Source organism: Lissotriton vulgaris, chromosome 5 (genome assembly GCF_964263255.1).
Source record: "Lissotriton vulgaris chromosome 5, aLisVul1.2, whole genome shotgun sequence".
NCBI lineage: Eukaryota > Metazoa > Chordata > Amphibia > Caudata > Salamandridae > Lissotriton > Lissotriton vulgaris.
The window spans coordinates 616,239,793-616,260,917 of record NC_141693.1 but is presented as its reverse complement, the minus strand read 5'-3'; the positions used below and the strand labels follow the sequence as shown (position 1 = coordinate 616,260,917).

The following is a 21,125-nucleotide window of genomic DNA, read 5'->3' as shown; positions in this document are numbered from 1 at the left end:
CATATAAGAGGTCGATAGATGGAGAAACCAAACGAGAAACGATAAGAGGATCAGGATGGGAGCTGAGAGATTTGTGGGGGGTTTAAGACTGAAATTTCAAGCCACATAGACATGCCACTCAAGAGAACAAGTACCTCGAAGTGCTCTCCATACCCATATGTGAAATGATTAATAAATACAATGCTTGATTTCTAAAAAAAAAAAAAAGAAAAGTAGTGCCGGGCTAAACCGCTGCTCGGAAGCCTGTGGCTGGTGCCATCGAAGGTCGGGGTGCCAAATACCAGGGCTGTATACTCTTGATCCCAACTGATGCCCCTTTCATCGGGGTACGCTGACCCCTCTGCTTCAGCCTCAGTACTGGACTAGTAGAGGATGCAGCTGGTGAGGTTTTTCATGCCTGGGAGGAGCTGCGTTTGGTCCTCATCTTGGAATAATAAGTGCCACAGTTCTGGATTGATGTGCATTTGCTTTTACCTGTATGTGCAACAGTGTTGAAATGGCTGCAGTGTTTTTAGATTATTAGGAGGTCCACAGAACACATGTCTGGATCATGTTGCTGGCACAGCTGGCTGGGCTACTGGTCCAGTATGGAAGTTCAATGGATTCATTTTTTTTACTTTGTCTTAACTGTATTCTCTCTCTCCTTCCAGAAGATCTCTGGGTTCATCAGTCGTCCTCATGCGTGAAGATTGGGCCCCAGCCTGTGAGGTGTCTCCTGGCTCTGGAGGACTGTGTGTGGGCGAGCTGTGGGAACAGAGTTTCTGCGCTGGACCCCAATACACTACGGACTCAGGTACACTCAAGATAGTTCATTTTTTATCACTTTAGATATTCTTTCCTCCTTACATCTTTGCTTTCTTCCTTACCGTTCATCTCAATCTCCACTTTAATCCTCTTCCTTTTTTTCTTCTTTACATTGCTATCAGGGAAGGAATTGGAGAATACTTACAAGGTTTAAAGACAACTAAGCAAATCATCACCAGTGCTCAAATCTAGACGTGTTCATATAAGGGCAAATCAGAAGGTCTTATCGAGGCACTCCTTTGCATAACAGTAATAGCCCTGTTTCACCTGCCAGGCGTAAGATTTGTTGTGCAAGGATTAAAATTGTACTTGCACTATGTCTATTATGTTAAAAGATGAAGTACAAAAGAGATAAGGCATAAGGAACCATAACATTCTGAATTTTGAGTTCTGAATGTAGATAAAAATGCCTATAGAAAAATATTTCAAATTTACTTTAACTGTTTCTGAAATGGTAAATTGGGATTAGTCGTTTTTATTTGTGTATGGAGGATTACTAATAAAAACAAGAGAAAAAAAAGTTAAAAAACCTGACAATCGTCCTGTTTTGGGTCTTTCATCACAATCTGAACCTAAAAGAACAAAATATGAGTAGATCTGGGCAACGTTTTCTGTGGGAGCTTGAGACTAGTTAGAAAGGTGACCTGTGCAATTTGTCGGTTTAATGGAGCTCAGTTGTATCCAGCTACACTTGCCCTAACATGCTTCAAGGAAGGGCTACACAAAACCACGTACTGTGCGCTGGAGTTTGTAGTCAAGCATTTCTGTAAACTCTTAAGTGCCGCTATCTAAGGCAAGAAGGCGGTGAGTCTGGGTTGGTCACACTTTCCGCATATAGATGGTGCTGCTTTATACTGATACTTTTGTTCCCTTTAACTCATTTAACTGAGTTTTTTTCACTGCCTGTAGGTCTCTGTAGGCTTTTAGGCTCACATTTCTTATAATTTAAGAGAGCATCAGCTCTGGACCCTGCCCCACTCAGGTATAGTTAGAGCCGGAAATGAAACCAAAAGCAACCATGACAACAATGTTCAAACCTGCCCTGCTCCTTTCCTTTTTTCACATCGCTCTTTCTCGTCTTTCCTTCCTTCAATTCTGAAACCACACCTGGTGCACTAGTACCATGCCAATACACTTACTTAAGACACAAGGATTTGACCCAGGACCAGGACATACTTAGACCACGGCAGGCGCAATGAAGACCTGAGTGGATTCGCTATTTTCTGAGCCTTGAGCAAGCCCGAGGCGTATCAGCCATAGGGGGTGAAACATGTGTCGGCTGTCTGCACACATCATACCCTACACAAAACGTAATATTTCCCCCCTACTTGAACATGGAATTACTCACCTTTAAATAAAGGAGCAATTGCCAAGCAATGAATGGATGTCATTTTGGTTCATTCTGAAAGAGAGGACACCCCTATTCTGGTTTGAAGCCACCCCTGTGCCTGCTGTAATTATCTGAGGGAGCTGGAAAAGTGGCAGGCAGGAATAATAGATGCTGGCAGTGGCTTTTGCCTTCCACAACAGCCTCCAAAGTCTCCAGCTCACTGGGGAAATTCTGGCTGAAAAAAAACATGCAGTTCGGGCTTGGGTATAGTGCCAACCAGTAGTGTGAACTCACCTCAGCATGTATCAAGCAGACATACTACTTCAGAACTGGCTGTAGGACAGTGGGTTACAACTGTGCTGGGCTCTTCTATAAGATTGCTCATTTAGTTCTGCAGCCTTCTCCACACATTTCACCTGTCTGTGCTCAGCCTTCCCAAAACCTATAAACAGAGACTTCAAGTAGCAGAGCTCTGTCCAAGGAGGTCAATGCGCAACACAGGGACCAGGTCAACAGTCATCTTGTCTCAAGGGATCCAAAAATAGCCTTTGAAAGTCCTATTACATGGCCTTTAGCAGAAACAACATTAGTAGGAAAAAAAGTAACTCCAACTCAGTACAATTCTGTAGGGTTCAGGAATGACATTTGTAGGGATGAAAGTCATCTGCATGGCTTAGAAAGGTTCTACCCCCTCCTGTGCACATTTTCTTTCCCTTCAGTGAGCTGAACAATCAAGGAAGCGCCCTGAAGGTGCTTTATGCTGGGTTTCTTTATTAAGCATAACGGCTCTCTGTCCTTTCTCTGTCATGTACCCCTTTCAGTGGTGCAGAAACAATTTTCAGAGAGGGTGCTGGCATCAATAGTGCATCACTGATGTCCTAAGGATTGTGATAAATCCAAGCATCACACAAAGCACAACTGTAGCAAAGGAACCACGCCCTCAGCCAAAGACTAGTATGGGTGTGGTATGCAGCCAGGGATACCGTTTGGAGCACACTGTTGTAAATACATTACTAGAGCATGATGTGAAAGTGCACTGTCACCACATTTTCCATTGAAATTGACACTAATTTTCACTGCCATGTGGTTTTACTGATAAACCCATATGGCACTCAAACGATAATGTGTGGACAGCGAGTATTCATCATTTGTGCATCACCCAAGTGTCTTGATTTGTTTTGGTCCTATTAAAATCTTTGTTTCCATCACACTTCAGAATTATAAAAATGTGCTTCATTTGGGCTTTCCTAACTGCTGATATATATTTGAGCTATTTGTACAGTTCATTTGCCTTTATTTACATTGTACTGTGTCCTAGAAAGAAATGACATCTTATAGCCTTTCCTTTCACATTCCCAGTAACCCAGCAAGAACAGCCTATTATTCACATTACAAAATCTTCTCACCTTTCAGTCAAAGAAAGGAAAGTAAACACCAATTTCCATGTTAAAAGAATAAGCAGCAATTTGTCAGAAGAGATTCCCTGACATCTGATCGCTGTCTTTCAGGGTACAGCTCAAGAGATGTGATAAAAAATGGAATCTAAAGGCATCTTTATTGCTCATTCACCTTAGGAACTCCAGCATGGTTATTTTGGGGGTGCTGCAGCAACCCTCAACCCCTTACTTCCAGCACCTAGGAATCTTTTCTGAGTGTCACAACCCAGGCACCTGAAAGCAGGATTCTAATCTTTTCTATAAATGTTGACCTCTAGTTCAGAAGAATCTAAAACGGAAGACATATAGTTGGGCATTGTGGGCTCATGGTCCTTATCAAAGAGAGTCATTGTTACTCTGCCCTCATCTTGAGAATCTAGAAGAGTTTCAAGCTGTAAAACTATTGTTACAGTTTATAAATTCAAACCCTTGGCATCAATGGTAACATTGTAACACACAGGTGTATATTATGGAATTTCAATCAATTAGAGGCATTAACCCAGTGTTGAGCTGCCCTACAACCCCCTTAATTACATATCAGACTAATCACAGATAGGGGAAACACTCAAAAATCCATATTAATTCAATCGCATCAGCAGAAAAACAAAGTCCATGATTTTGAGGCAGTGTTTCAATGCTGTGCTATCCAATGAGGTAACTCAAACATCAATGATTTAAAAAAACAGAATCAATCTTTATTCTTTATTACTTCTTTTCTTAATTAAAGGAGACAAAGGCAGCCCAGACAACACGTTTCATCCCTACAAGGTACTTCATCTGGTCTGTAAAAGACATATAGAACAAAATGTTACAAAGAAACCAAAATAGCATAAAAACATGTTTCATTCTTCCGTTAATCAGAACATTGCATAATCCCCAACCCAGAGGAGACACGAATGTCCTTAGGTTAGTACAAATTAACCTTTCGATAATATTGGGCAGTTTGCAGAGCAAGAAAAATTCCTATGATGAGCATTTTTCGAAGCTAGATAGCCAGTGGACGTTTCAGCTTTTCAGAAGGGAATATCAAATGCTAACTTGTATAAAATGTAACAGAAACATGCTTTGAAAATGTTTGAACACTTTCAATTGGCAAAAATTCAACTTCTAAATGTACTTCTGGGTTGGAAAAAGAACACAGTGGATACACTTCCCCAAAAAGTAATGTTGTTAAGGTGGTAACTGAGTTTATAGATACATGTTAACGCCCACAAAACACAAGATAAAACAGGGATTGCAAAATTCCTGTTTTAAGGTTAAAGTCACCATTAAAAGTTGTTACTGCTCCTGGGATTAAGAACCCTGTGCGTTCGACAAAAAACATGTTCAGGGATGAGACAGGGGACACAAGATTTCCATATAGATCTTTCTTGCCTGTTTTTCTTTTACTCCCTGCTTTTCTTCCATCCTCAGTTCTTTTTCGATGACTTTCCTTCTTTCTGCCCTCATTTGTCTGCACACATGCCCCCTCCCCTTGCACCAGCCCTCCACCACCCCTTCCCCTGCCTGGTTTCATGACTATATTTGTTCCAATCCTTTTTTGGCATTATTTAATGAGATTGAAAAATACAACACATTTAAATTGAGAGTTGTAAAATTGCACACCTTCAACCCCCTTCCAGCTGTGAAAACCTCTGAATTCTTAATACTAACTCGCTAGTTTCTGTGGGAGGGGCTCACCTACCACACTGCACAGGCTGAGAGCCCTGTGCCGATCGTCTGTGCACCTGAGGGCGCGTCTGTCCCTCAAGTTATAACTCCAGGGTTTAACCAATCAGTCGTAGGAGCCTATGTCCTGGTCCAAATCTAAAGTGCAGCACACATAGAAGTAGCAAATTGCCATTCATTCTCTTAATTTTGTGTGCGTGAGTGTGTGTCGCAATGATTCAGCTTCTGGTTGTCTACTCGCGAGCAGGTGTCTCCGCATTTCTGTCAAAGTATAGAAAGAGACGACGTGTTTGCGAAAGCATTCGGATTGGTAGTATCACATGAGTGCAAGTGTCTTTCAGCCTGTCATTGTCAGTTTATGTTTGCTGCTGTGCATGTGCGCGTCTATATCTTCTCTGTCTTAAGCTGCTGGTGCATCTGTCTTTTAGCCTTTGTGCCTGTGTCTACTGTCTTGTCCAGTTGTGTCCATAATTGCACTCTCATCTGTAAATTGAATCTCCATTTTGTTTTTGTCTACTATTGTGTTCGCATCTTGTGTAGTTTTTGCCATACCTTAATTTACGCATATTTGTACTTCTACTCCGTTCGTTTTTTTGTTTTAAGTTGCACATCTGTTCTTTTTTTTGTGTGTGTGTGATTGTGTAACTTTCGTCTTACCGAGTGTCTGTGTGTTGTATGCCTCAAGTTACTTCTGTGTGTCTTTTGTGTTTGATATTTGCACGTGTGTCTGGCCTTTTGTTGCCAATACTACAAGTGTGCCTATCATCGTGTGTTCGGGTGACTGTATGTTTCCATACATCTTTCTCTGCCCTGTGGGGAAGTCATTCTCTGTTGATTTATGTTGCTGCGTGTTTGAGTTTCCAACAGGTGCAGAACGTGAAATCTTAACGTGCCCCCTCTGATTGTGATCGAGGTGTGATTTGTGTTTTAGAGCCAAGCTTGTGAGATGGTTAAAATCTGAGCATGTGGCACAGGGTGACCAACACCACTCCAGGCCATTAAGGACGCAGACTCAGCTCTGAAGTTTCACCTACAATTCCTTGAGTTTAGGTGTTAGTCTGATTAGTTCACTGGAAGCAAAACAAGACTACCATACCCAGAATGCATTAGGCAATTACACTGAAGTACAGGACTGAAAACCATGTCCTTAATGGCCTTGATGGAGGTGGTCACGCTAGGTGGCATGTGTCTGAGATCCAGCGGTGATCTCTATGTGAGACGTGTGTTTGTGGAGTGTGTTTGAGATCTTGGCTTGCAGACCTCCTCATTGCTGTTTTGTTTGAGAAGCTAACATGCGACCTGTGTCTTTTGTGATCACCCTTGCATGTCACCTGTGTGTTTGAGGTCAGAAACTGTTCGTTCTGTTTCTTCTATCCTCGCATCGCTTGTTTTTTTTAGATTCTCCATGTTTGTTTGAGATAATACATGTGACCTGTGTGTCTGAGCTTAGTACAGGCGAGTTCCGTGTTTTCAGGCCACACATGTCGCCTGTTTGTGTGAGACCCACACATTTGACCTGTCTGTTTTAAGATCTGGGGAATTTGGCTGTATGCATGAGATGCACATATGTGACCTGTGTATTTGAGTTCAGAACATGTTAAATATTGTTGGTCCTCACATGTTTGTGTCAGGCCCTCACGTGTAACCTGCGTGTTTGAGATCAGGACATCCGCGTTCTGTGTTCTCGGTCATCTCATGTCACCTGGTTGCTTGAGACCCTCACATGTGACCCATGGGTTTGAGACCTGGACATGTAAGCTGTGTGTATAAGATACACATATGTGGCCTGTATGCTTGAGATCGGGCCTGCTAGCTCTGTCTTCGTTACCCAAACTGTCACCTGTGTGTTTGAGAGCCTCCCACTGTGTTTTAGAGAGCAGAACATGCGAGTTATGTCTTTTCGGTCCTCCGGTCACCTGCTTGTGTGAGACCTTGACATGCGACCCTTGTGTTTAGAATCCGGCACGCTGCTTCCCGTGTGTATGCGAGCTGCACATGTGTCCGATCCTGCGATAAGTGGCACAGGTACGCTCCCTCCTTGCCGTGCCCACCTCCCCTGGATGCCCGCGGGTGGCACCCTGCCCCGCGCCTCCAGCTCTTGACAGTTAGTGAAAGTGACAGGGAGATATTAGCCTGCCCGCGGCGCGTGCAGCAGTCGCCCCGCGCGCTCCTCTCCCCCTCGCCCGCTTTATTTTCACAGTTTTGCACATAAACTTAGTTTGCATGTATTAGGCCTCATAAATCTCACCGGACGCCCGCACTGCAGATGAATAATGCATAGCCTGGGGGGAGGGGGGCTCTCTTAGTTGGCCCAGTCTTGTCTTATTTATGGTGCCAGCCAGTTCGTGATTTGCAGGGAAAGAAAATGGTCGTTTCCGCTGCAGTTTGGGTAAGTGCGGACTGGCCTGCAAAGATTGGGGGTCAAAGTGTGCTAAAGGAAAGGGGGAGGAGTCGTGAGGGGCGGAGTTTGAAAAACAGTCTGACGGTCGACGTATATACAATTATTTCATAAAAGAAATCGCTGCAAAGAAATTGGCAAGGAGGACATATGTGACCGTAAATCTGTTCTAGATTACTTAATTGGCCACAGAGAGGCTGCATTTTAAAATATCTTAAGGGGTTCATGCACCTACTGCATCAATTTTGACGGTGGTAAGATAACTCTAGCGGTTAATAGTTCTGGGAGACTTCTATGTTTTGTCCAGTCATAGTTTTGACTTTTAAAGTAGCATAGAGGGTTAATGCGCCTGCGCCTCTTGGAAACATGCAAAGTAAAGATTGATATTTTATTTAGAGAGGCAACTGGGCTACCGCTTTTGAAGCTGAGATCATTTTGTTGCTTCCAGTTTACGTTGCAAGCCTTCTAATATAGCACAGTGACCGACCGTTCACTCTTGTCTGCAATTATGGATGATATGTTACCCCTACACCTTATAACACTCATTGTTTTATGCAACACTTCCTGTACAATATTTTACACACTTGTATAATATATTGTGCCTCTGTATGTGATGTTAAGTGTTCCAACACTCGACAGTGGTATGAGTAGCGCTATCAAAGAATGAATTTAAAAAAATAGTATATGGCATGTAAATCAATATGTGTGTGATTACTAATACCGCCTGCATGTTACTGCTCCGAACTGATTGCCGACAGCATGCGGGTGCTGCTAACGTGTCAAACTCTCAGTAAAATTACAAATTCAGCATGTTTTCCTATGGCCGGATCCGGACCACAAATAGCTGCTGGAAATAGGAATCTGACGCGACCCCTCGACTTTCCAGCCCTGGGTGGGATACATCAGGTAGTGGTGACATGTCGCTTATCTTATGACAGGAACTATAACTTGATCTATAAAATAGGCTGCAAGACTCCGAAGTGAGCAGTAATTCACACGAAACCAGAGTGAAGCTGGGGACCAAGGTCGAGGAAACAAGGAAAGGCACAGCCATGGCTAGGCACACAGCTCATCCCCAGGGCCGGCTCTAGGCATGTGCAAGCTGTGCACCTGCACAGGGCCACCAAACCCCAGGGGCCACCATGCCAATATATATCCTTAATATATTAATCCTCTGAGGATGGATACATATTTGCGTGGTGGCCCCAGGCAGGGATTTGGCGGCCTCCGGCTCTGTTCAAATTCTAAACTCCCTGACCCCCTCCCCTCTTTACTGGCCTGCGCGCTCCGCCCCGCCCGGACCCTCTCTTCCGGGCCCCTTACCTTCGCTCCCTGCCCAGGGCCACCATGAGCCTAGAGCCGGCCCTGTCATCCCTCCCTGCCTGGTATCGATCGTGGTATCCCCTGCATCCTGTTGCTAACTGGTATCGTTGTATCACCATGCATTGCTTTGATTAGTGCCAGCCATTTGTGCCATTGATATCGCTGCATCTCCTGCATTGCTTTGATTAGTGCCAGCCATTTGCCCCACTGTTTGTTTCTGTGCCCGCGACCTCCTTTGTGCCTGTGTCTTCCCTTATTGAGCCTGATCTCGCCCAGCATTGTTTAGCCATTTTTGTTGTGCCCTTAGCCCATCCCTGCCGCTGCTCCCCCGCGGCCCCAACCCCGCTCCCTCCAGCTTAGACCGAGCCTCCCCACTCGCCACCCCGCTCCCGCCTCCCAGCTGCTCCTCCCTCCCACTAACAAACTCTAAACTGGTCCCGCGATTCAAGGAGCTGTGACCGTCCTGACCTGGTCAGAACCGGTGCTCCACTCGCAGCTCGTCCCTCCCTGCCTGGTATCGATCGTGGTATCCCCTGCATCCTGTTGCTGCCTGGTATCGTTGTATCGCCGTGCATTGCTTTGATTAGTGCCAGCCATTTGTGCCATTGTTATCACTGCATCTCCTGCATTGCTTTGTGCCAGCCATTTGCGCCACTGTTTGTTTCTGTGCCCGCGACCTCCTTTGTGCCTGTGTCTTCCCTTATTGAGCCTGATCTCGCCCAGCATTGTTTAGCCCTTTTTGTGGTGCCCTTAGCCTGTCCCTGCCGCTGCTCCCCCGCGTCCCCACCCCCGCTCCCTCCAGCTTTGACCGAGCCTCCCCACTAGCCACCCCGCTCCCGCCTCCCAGCTGCTCCTCCCTCGCACCGCCCCCCTCCACTCTCCACTTATGGCATATACACATACGTGCAGCGTTCACGCGCAGCGGACGCGCCCCATGCGTGCCGAAGGCGCGCCAAAGGTAAGCCCGTCCGCGCCTGGACCGCGCCTAGGGCCAGACCTCCTGGCCCCCACAACTGCCATCCCTGCCGTCGAACCTACGACGCCTCAACCCTCACTGCACTCAACACCGGCCACCTCCAAGACTGCCACCAAGCCGCCCCAGGTCGTATCCATGGACCCTTCACCTGCCAATCCTGCAAGGTCTCTTGCATCAAAACCCTCACTACACCCACAAACGCAAAACAGAGTTCCGACAATAACCACCTGAAGTGCATCCTGCTGAACACCCGCTCAGTCCACAGACACGCCATTGAACTATGGAACTTACTCGACACCACATCGCCGGACGTCGCCTTTCAAACCTGGATGAACGCCTCTTCAGCGCCCGACATCGCCATAGCCATCCCGGACGGTTACAAGATCATCCGAAGAGACCGCATCAACCAAACAGGAGGCGGCATCGCCATCGTCCACAAGAATACCATTCGCATCTCGACCAGCTCCGAAGACAGCCTCATAGCCACCGAACACCTCCACTTCCAGATACACACCGACCCCAAGACCACACTCAGAGGCACCCTCATTTACAGACCCCCAGGACCCCGCACACAATTCAGCGAAGACATCGCTGACTTTATCAGCCCACACGCCCTCCCCTCCGATGACTACATTCTCCTAGGGGACCTCAACTTCCACCTAGAGAATAACGACAACAACACCACCACCCTGCTGGACAACCTCGCCAATCTCAAACTCAAACAACTGGTGAGTACCCCCACCCACTACGCTGGACACACGCTCGACCCAATCTTCTCCTCCAGCAAGCACATCTCCTTCAATCACGCCACGGGACTCCACTGGACAGACCACAGCTGCGTCCACTTCAGCTTCAGAAAGACCACCACCCGCAACAAGTTCCCCGCAGAAACTGTAACAAAGTTACCACCGACCAGCTCACCACATCTCTGAACCAAAACCCTCCCGCCATATCAACGGACCCAAATCAAGCAGCCATCAATCTCGCACAGTGGATCACCCACTGCGCTTACGAATTAGCACCCTTGAAAAACCATCACAACAAGCCAGGGAACAAAAAAGCCTCCTGGTTCAACGACGACCTCAAGAACTCCAAAAAGAACTGCCGCGCCCTCGAGAAAGCCTGGCGAAGAAACCCAACCACAGACAACATGACCGCCCTCAAGGACGCCACCCGCAAACACCACCAGCTGATCCGCTCCACCAAGAAATCAGCATTCAAGGATCGACTAGACAACAACGCCCACAACAGCAAGGAACTCTTTAGCATTGTCATAGAGCTCACCAGTCCCAGCGCCGACACCAATGACATCACTCCCTCTCAAGACCTCTGCGACTCTCTAGCCTCATTCTTCCACAACAAGATCGCGGACATACATAACAGCTTCGGCGACCAGTCCACTCCCCTCACCACCGAACTGAAGCCCATCTCCACCACCCTTCGCGCCTGTACCCCGATTAGCACCAACAACACCATCCGCTTGGTGAACTCCATCCACTCCGGATCACCAACCGACCCCTGCCCCCACCACATCTTCAACAATGCCGACTCCATCATCGCACCCCAACTCCGGGACATCATCAACTGCTCCCTCAACACCGCTACCTTCCCGGAAAGCTGGAAACACGCCGAACTCAGTGCCCTCCTGAAGAAACCTACTGCAGACCCCACCGAACTTAAAAACTACCGCCCCATCTCGCTCCTCCCATTCTCCGCCAAAGTCATGGAGAAGACCGTCAACAGTCAGCTCGCCACCTTCCTCGAGTCTAACGGCTCCCTCGATCCCTCACAGTCCGGCTTCCGAGCCAACAACAGCACCGAGACCGCCCTCATCGCAGCCACAGAAGACATCCGGACACTACTCGACAACGGGGAAACAGCTGCCCTCATTCTCCTGGACCTCTCCGCAGCGTTTGACACGGTCTGCCACCGCACCCTTGTACAACGCCGGGTTACAAGAAAAAGCATTGGATTGGATCATCTCGTTCCTCGTCGGAAGAACCCAAAGAGTCCGCCTCCCCCCTTTCAGATCAGAGGCCACCGAAGTCATCTGCGGCGTACCACAAGGATCATCGCTCAGCCCCACCCTCTTCAATGTCTACATGAGCCCCCTCGCATCCATCGCACAACAGCACAACCTCAACATTATCTCATACGCTGACGACACACAGCTGATCCTCTCCCTCACCAAAGACCCAAACACCGCCAAAACCAACCTACACGAAGGAATGAAAGACGTAGCCGAGTGGATGAAGAACAGCCACCTAAAACTGAATTCAGACAAGACGGAAGTCCTCATCCTAGGATCATCCACCTCGGCATGGGACGACTCATGGTGGCCACTGGCCCTAGGAAGTGCACCCAAACCAACAGACCATGCTCGCAACCTGGGATTCATTATAGACTCCTCCCTCTCGATGACCAGACAAGTCCACGTCGTCTCATCGTCATGTTTTAACATCCTACGCATGCTCCGAAAAATCTTCAGATGGATCCCAACCGAAACAAGGAAGACGGTCACCCAAGCACTTGTCACAAGCCGACTGGACTACGCAAACACCCTCTACGCCGGAACCACAGCCAAATTGCAGAAAAGACTTAAACGCATTCAGAATGCCTCCGCTCGACTCATCCTAGACATACCCCGCCACAATCACATATCCGGCCACCTGTGAGACCTTCACTGGCTCCCCGTCAACAAGAGAATCATGTTCCGTCTCCTCACTCACGCACACAAGGCCCTCCACGACCTAGGACCCAGATACCTCAACACTCGCCTGACCTTTTACACCCCCACCCGCCAACTACGATCGTCCAACCAAGCCCTCGCCGCGATTCCACGCATCCGAAGAACCACCATGGAGGAAGATTATTCTCCTACTTAGCGGCCAAAACCTGGAACTCCCTCCCCACCCACCTCCGTCTTATACAGAACCACCTCTCCTTCAGAAAACAACTCAAAACTTTGCTGTTTGATAAGTAGCGAACCCCTCTCCCTCAAGCGCCTTGAGACCCTCTGGGTGAGTAGTGCGTATTCAAATTCTTGACTTGACTTGACTTGACAAAAGAGGAATCTCAAGCAGTAACCACTCTAGACGCCACTTTTTAGACAGGTTGTTTCTAATTAACCCCTCCGGATAGGTTCAGGAACATCAAGTTCTGTTGTTGGATCAAATATATTTAGGGAACCTCACCAGTGGCGGAGTATACCTCAGCGGGGCAAGGAACTTCCCTGCTAAGCCTCGAGTCACAACTGGTGAAACTGCCAGACTCACCCTCGAAGTGACACAGGAATATTTTATGAACGGGGAACAGAGAGACCGCAAGATACAGCGCCAGTGTAAGCATGCTATTTTTCAGTCAATCAATCAAAGAGTTCTTGTGAAGCTCTACTTGTCACCTCGGGGTGTCTCCAGGCGGTAATTTGTCTTAAAGAGTGTTGAAACCATGTGATTTCCAAACCAGAAGAGCCACGTTTTTATTTGTGGTTGGGTTGTTTTCTTGGTCTCAGTAAGGGGTGGCTAAGTGGTGCTAGGAGAAAGCTATTGGAGTGTATCTTTCTGGAAATTAATTACTCAGCAGGAAGTAGTTGTATCAATTACAGAAAGAGTGCTTCCATTTCAAAGCATACAGGGTGAGCGTCCATCAACAGAAACCATCTGTGGCAATACCTCTTGACCCCCCCTGCCCCCCTGGGGGTGCTACTGAGATGCACTGGCGTGGGGGGTTAGGGGCGGCCTAATGTCAAGCACCACTGCCACTATTGTTACAGGGGGCAGATATTGCAGAACTGGCCGTCCATGGGAAACGGCCCTGGCTTACATGCAGTGGGGATGCGTTCTTCAACTTTAAGGAAGTTTAGATTTGTTATCTTGCAATAATAGTCTCTCTGTTAACTAACAGGGTTGGTACTTTAGCTGTGTATTGTGGAGGGGGGGGACCCTGAGTGAGGCCGACACATTGTGGAATAGACAAAGGTGTATCAACACTTTACATGGAGCCCTGACTATTGACCGACAGTTATGCCAGACAAATAGTACCTGCCGGGTAGAGTTCTGTGTTCCATCCCAGATTGCTGCTCGCCCCTCACAGCTACGTCAATTCTGCCCTCCTTGCTTCCCTTCCAATGTGTCTTCTCCCTGTCTCCTTCTCCCCTGTCTGCTCTTTGTTATGCCCTCCTTCTGTTTCATGTGTCTGCCATCTCTCCTTCCTAAGATGCCCCTGCCCGAATCCATACTGCTTAACTCCCCTCCTGTGGAGTGTGTCAACCTTCTTGTACACTATCACCCTCCAGATTAGCAAAAATGCCTCACCTTGACCTCAATACGATCACGCTCCCCTAAAAAAATATCCCACCTCCATTACATTTTATTCCCCATGGACTGGTGGATTCCCGCTCACCCCTCTTAGAGATTCTAAACGTTGGGCAGTCTGTGTGCCCTTTTCTGCCCTCCTTCTCACCCTGATGTGTGTCTCTACCACCACCCTGTATGTCTTGTTCCACCCTACTTCTCACCCTGACTATTGTCCCTCCCAGCACTGAGTGTGATTGTTCTACCCTCCTTCGCCCCTGTACTGGAGGCCTCAGCCCCCAGCCTCCATGTTCTTGACTACTTTGTTAACTTCCCCTCTCTTAATCCACCCTGCCGTCCCCCAGAGTCATCCATTATATGTGTTCAGCCACCGGATGATTCAGTACAAATAGCAGCTAACTAGCGCAGGTGTAACAGCCTTCAAGACAGGCAAGTGGGTGAACTCCGCAGCTGATTCAGCCTACTGGCTTTAAAAGTAAGAAAACAGAATATATTGAGGGACAGCAGTAAGGGGCGGGACTTGTAGTGTCCTGCTGGACACGTTCTAGTGTCTCCGCAGGCACTGAGTTTACCAGCCACTCCCTAGAGGGCTGGACACACTTGCACCCCACACCCATCCACCACAGACATCACGAATGACAGGACCCTGCTAATGAAAGGGCCCGGGTGCCCGTGCTTGTGGCCAGTTAACCAACTATATCCACTGTGTCACTTGTTCTAGCAGTATGTGGGCCTAGGGCCCACAGCTCTACAGGACTGACTGCATATCAGTCCTGCCTTCATCCCAGTGTGAGTGGATGCGACTGCAGTGCCTGCATCCTCCCGTTCCCCTGGAGAAGCCAGTCAGTATGGCTGGTTGTCTTGTGTGGACTCCAGAAACCGAACTTCACTGGAAAGTAACTGAATGCCAGGGCAGTACCAACAAGGCATGCACCATGCTATGCTGAAAATGTGGGTATGGGGAATGCCTGGGACTGCTCTGCAGTGTCTGCCCCGGCCATCTCTGTGCTCTTGTCAAGAATCATTGGAGATGGGCGAGCGTACAAATTAACAGAGAGAAAGCAGAGTCAAGGGTCTGGATTGGCTCTTAGAGCCTGTGCACGAGCCAAGCCCCAAAAAGGTTTGCTTTGTAAACCATACAGCAAACATCACGTAAAATGTGATAGTCTTTCCAAAATTCAAAAAAGTGTATTTCTTTAACAAGTGGAAGCTTTGAAAATCATATGTCACGTTATACCTCTACACTGAGAAGTACTTTTTAAAAGTGAGAATGTTTAAACGTAAACCATTAGTGAATTACGAGGCGAAACAATTGTCATGTAAACCCTGTATTGACCCAGAGTACTATAGAGTAATATTATAGCCTATTAAATAAGCACAATATGGGCACCCTGTTGCATCTGTGCAGGGAGGTGCATGCAGGGGGGCACATAGTGAGCCCCCCTGTATGTTGGCACCCCCATTTCCTGCACAGGACAAAATGCACCACCTGGTGAATTTCTTCCCATGCAAGATCCTGCTTCGGCGTTGCCTTTCTATGACTCTTCTTTGAGCCTTAGAAAGGCGCCGCCTTGGGACCTTGCCACAGGACCAGGGCCTGCCAGGATTAAACTCGTAATCTGACCATGGGTTTGGCGTTCTGTTAGCGAGCGCTGGCGTGGCGACCATCTGCGAAATGGCCAAACTCTTAATCGGGCCTATAGTGTTTTGCTTTCTCCATGCCAGACGATAGCTGCTATTCTTGTTCTGGTCTCCCTATCCCTGTGTTAGGCTTTAGCCGTGTTAATTGGCTTGTCCTCCTTTCCACGCACCAGACTCTAACTGCTGTACTTGTCTCCCTTTCCCCATGCCAGATTCTGTCTGCCTTACCCGCGCCTGTCGCTGTCTCTCTTTGTCTGACAAAACTGTGACCTTCCAACCTGTCCCATCTCCATTGCCTGGCCCCTTTACTCATTATTTTTGTGTCTCATTCTGATTGGTCTCCTGTCACTCGGGCAGGCTTCTTGCACGTGCCGTTTGCTCTTTTGTTTGACCTCTTTGCCAGCGGCCTTGTGTTATCTGCCATCATAAATCAGTGTTTGTGTTTTGACTGAAGGTAACACCTCGGACACAATATCCTGTTGGCTGCTGCAGGACCACACTGAGCCTAGGGGCAGATCCATAGTTAAGAACCACGGAAAAGAACTCCGATGCAGAACCCTAGCACAAACATGAATGCAGAACCCGGTTACAGATCTCAAGGGCCATACCCCAAACCCAGCATCCGGAGACCAGAACTCTGGGCGATTGTGAAGAGAATTCTGGTACCCAGCCCTGGCACACAGCTAGGGATGGAGGCTGGCTCCAGCCACCTAGGCAGCAATGTGGGTGGATACTGACACCTTAAAGTGCAAAGGCAAACTGCTGTAGGATGTGGCTAGGGGTAGGTTTTACTTTCAGTGCTGTGTGTGCGCGTGTTTTAAATCCCTACGTTCTCCCAAGTGACTGCTAATCAAATTCGCCCCACACCCCTCCTTTATCACAGCCTTCGTTATTTCCCTTTATAAATGAAAGCCCTGGCAGCATACATCTGGGAAACGACAGCAGTGCACATCTCCCTCCCCAGCCCGGCGGCCATTGCAGTCTTCAATTAAAAGTGAGCTGGAAGTACATGGAATTGATTTGTGTGAGTTCCTTAGAAATACATTTACCTGTTCCCCCCCCACCCCCGTGTGCTGCCTCCCCACTTCCCTGGGGCATCGGAAAACAACTAGAGTGTAGCGAGGAAATCTGTCCATGAGAGGGAGCGAATGTGGCGCGCGAGAGAAGGCAGAGCTCTGCCTCTGGTACCAGGAGCCGGACCAGGGGCGGAGTACAACCGCGGCCTGGCACTGGGAGCGGGGCACGGGTGCGGACAGCGCAGCGTGGGACAGGGGGTGGGATCCTGGAGCAGAGAGGGGGCCCACAGCCTGCAACAGAGGGAGAGCTGTACACGGGCGAGCAAGGCAACCACAATCTGGCAGAAAGAGAGCTGTACAAAGGCATGAGTAAGGCATCCACAGTCTGACACAGAGAGCATGGCACATGTACGCCTGGATGTGTAACCCAATACACATCACATTAACACCACAGGTATTCTGTGGGTGGGGGTACAGTCTGGGTGATTCCATTGTTCAGCCGAGCTTTGTATTTTGCTTAAAAAGTACAACCAAAATTGGATCACCCATGCTGATCCTTAGTAGCCCCTGATTCATCAGCACCTGCCTCCCACCTCCAGGTCCTCAGAGTCCCACTCTAATTGGCCTGTTAAATAGGACGTCGGTTCTATAATCTGACCACTCAAAACTGCAGCAGGTCAGTGTCATACTGTGACCTTATCAAACAGGTCAGGACCATACTCTGACCACACATACTAGCAGCAGGTCACTGCCATACTTTGACCACATAAAGGAGCACAGCCAGTGTCTTAGACTGACCACCTTAAGAGCAGTAGATCAGCACCAAACTGTGACCACATAAAATAGCAACAGGTTAGTGCCATACTGAAGTGCTGCTGCTTTGGGAGGTAAGAATACACCAAAACAGCAGTATATCAACACCCTGTTCTAAGTCGCGGCTGCTGCCAATAAGCAGTGGCAGAGCAGGAGCAGCAGCGGCAGGGTGGGGAGGGTTGAATAAAAAGAACAATGTACCTGATCCTGTGGTTGCCTCGCGCTCCTGTGCTCCTCTGTTCTCCTGCTGCTCCCGGCAGTACTTGGGACAGACTCCTCATCCTGTCCAGATGTTGCTCTCACACTATTGGCCTGAGCTTGCTGGTTAGACGCGCCGCTCAGGCAGTCTCTGCCGTTTCTCCACCCACTGGTTTAAAGAAACCGGAGTGCAGATGTTTGTTTGGCCGGCCTAAAACAGCCAGCCAAACAGACATGTGCACTATAAAAATGCACATAGCACTCCATTCCTCCTCCCTCCCAAGGCCCGACCCCATCCCTCCTTACACACGCTGGCTGACCCAGCAGCTAAAAAATAAAACAATAATGAAGTATTAATTTATTTTTCAGCTGCTGGCCCTGAACCACTGGGGTGACGCTCCTCTGCCATTGCGGAGGACCCGCCACTGCATGCTCTGATCACACGAACCAGGAGGTTCAATCAACACCATGCTCTGTGCACCTGAAGGAGCAGGTCCATCCCATGCATGCTCTATCCACCTGAAGGAGCAGGTCCATGCCATGCATGCTCTGTGCACCCGAAGGAGCAGGTCCATGCCATGCATGCTCTATGCACCTGAAGGAGCAGGTCCATGCCATGCATGCTCTGCGCACCCGAAGGAGCAGGTCCATGCCATGCATGCTCTATGCACCTGAAGGAGCAGGTCCATGCCATGCATGCTCTATCCACCTGAAGGAGCAGGTCCATGCCATGCATGCTCTGTGCACCTGAAGGAGCAGGTCCATCCCATGCATGCTCTATCCACCTGAAGGAGCAGGTCCATGCCATGCATGCTCTGTGCACCCGAAGGAGCAGGTCCATGCCATGCATGCTCTATGCACCCGAAAGAGCAGGTCCATGCCATGCATGCTCTGTGCACCTGAAGGAGCAGGTCCATGCCATGCATGCTCTGTGCACCCGAAGGAGCAGGTCCATGCCATGCATGCTCTGTGCACCCGAAGGAGCAGGTCCATGCCATGCATGCTCTGTGCACCTGAAGGAGCAGGTCCATCCCATGCATGCTCTATCCACCTGAAGGAGGAGGTCCATGCCATGCATGCTCTGTGCACCCGAAGGAGCAGGTCCATGCCATGCATGCTCTATGCACCTGATGGAGCAGGTCCATGCCATGCTCTGTGCACCCGAATGAGCAGGTCCATGCCATGCATGCTGTATGCACCCAAAGGAGCAGGTCTATGCCATGCCATGCTCTGTGCACCTGAAGGAGCAGGTCCATCCCATGCATGCTCTATCCACCTGAAGGAGCAGGTCCATGCCATGCATGCTCTGTGCACCTGAAGGAGCAGGTCCATCCCATGCATGCTCTATCCACCTAAAGGAGCAGGTCCATGCCATGCATGCTCTGTGCACCCGAAGGAGCAGGTCCATGCCATGCATGCTCTATGCACCTGAAGGAGCAGGTCCATGCCATGCATGCTCTGCGCACCCGAAGGAGCAGGTCCATGCCATGCATGCTCTATGCACCTGAAGGAGCAGGTCCATGCCATGCATGCTCTATGCACCCGAAAGAGCAGGTCCATGCCATGCATGCTCTGTGCACACGAAGGAGCAGGTCCATGCCATGCATGCTCTGTGCACCCGAAGGAGCAGGTCCATGCCATGCATGCTCTATGCCCCCGAAGGAGCAGGTCCATGCCATGCATGCTCTATGCACCCGAAAGAGCAGGTCCATGCCATGCATGCTCCGTGCACACGAAGGAGCAGGTCCATGCCATGCATGCTCTGTGCACCCGAAGGAGCAGGTCCATGCCATGCATCCTCTATGCACCCGAAGGAGCAGGTCCATGCCATGGATGCTCTATGCACCTGAAGGAGCAGATCCATGCCATGGATGCTCTATGCACCTGAAGGAGCAGGTCCATGCCATGGATGCTCTATGCACCTGAAGGAGCAGGTCCATCCCATGCATGCTCTATCCACCTGAAGGAGCAGGTCCATGCCATGCATGCTCTGTGCACCCGAAGGAGCAGGTCCATGCCATGCATGCTCTATGCACCTGAAGGAGCAGGTCCATGCCATGCATGCTCTGCACACCCGAAGGAGCAGGTCCATGCCATGCATGCTCTGTGCACCCGAAGGAGCAGGTCCATGCCATGCATGCTCTATGCACCTGATGGAGCAGGTCCATGCCATGCTCTGTGCACCCGAATGAGCAGGTCCATGCCATGCATGCTGTATGCACCCAAAGGAGCAGGTCTATGCCATGCCATGCTCTGTGCACCTGAAGGAGCAGGTCCATCCCATGCATGCTCTATCCACCTGAAGGAGCAGGTCCATGCCATGCATGCTCTGTGCACCCGAAGGAGCAGGTCCATGCCATGCATGCTCTATGCACCTGAAGGAGCAGGTCCATGCCATGCATGCTCTATGCACCCGAAAGAGCAGGTCCATGCCATGCATGCTCTGTGCACACGAAGGAGCAGGTCCATGCCATGCATGCTCTGTGCACACGAAGGAGCAGGTCCATGCCATGCATGCTCTGTGCACCCGAAGGAGCAGGTCCATGCCATGCATGCTCTATGCACCCGAAGGAGCAGGTCCATGCCATGGATGCTCTATGCACCTGAAGGAGCAGGTCCATGCCATGGATGCTCTATGCACCTGAAGGAGCAGGTCCATGCCATGCATGCTCTATGCACCCGAAAGAGCAGGTCCATGCCATCCATGCTCTGTGCACCCGAAAAAGCAGGTCCATGCCATGCTATGCGCTATGCACCTGAAGGAGCAGGTCTATACCATGCTCTATGCACCTGAAGGAGCAGGTCCATGCCATGCATGCTCTATGCATCTGATGGAGCAGGTCCATACCATGCTCTGTGCACCAGAAGGAGCAGGTCCATGCCATGCATGCTCTATGCAACTGAAGGAGCACGTCCATGCCATGCTCTGTGCACCGAAGGAGCAGGTCCATGCCATGCTGTCCTCTATGCACCTGAAGGAACAGGTCCATGCCATGCATGCTCTATGCATCTGAAGGAGCAGGTCCATACCATGCCATGCTCTATGCACCCGAAGGGGCAGGTCCATGCCATGCATGCTCTATGCACCTGAAGGAGCAGGTCCATGCAGGCTCTATGCGCCTGAAGGAGCAGGTCCAGACCATGCATGCTCTGTGCGCCTGAAGGAGCAGGTCCATGCCATGCTCTGTGCACCCGAAAGAGCATTTCCA

The 21,125-nt window shown here is 49.3% G+C and overlaps 1 protein-coding gene across 6 annotated transcripts in view; it reads left to right on the top strand.

Moving 5' to 3' along the window:
• Window positions 1-21,125, top strand: part of ARHGEF10L (Rho guanine nucleotide exchange factor 10 like) — a 763,679-nt gene that overhangs the window by 696,467 nt on the left and 46,087 nt on the right. For 5 of the 6 annotated variants that reach the window (XM_086922050.1, XM_086922049.1, XM_086922051.1 and 2 more), the window contains one exon: window positions 651-793. In XM_086922050.1, coding sequence (XP_086778176.1) covers window positions 651-793 — 143 coding nt within the window. The remainder of the gene's footprint in view (window positions 1-650; window positions 794-21,125) is intronic. The other variant, XM_086922052.1, reaches the window with a different exon arrangement.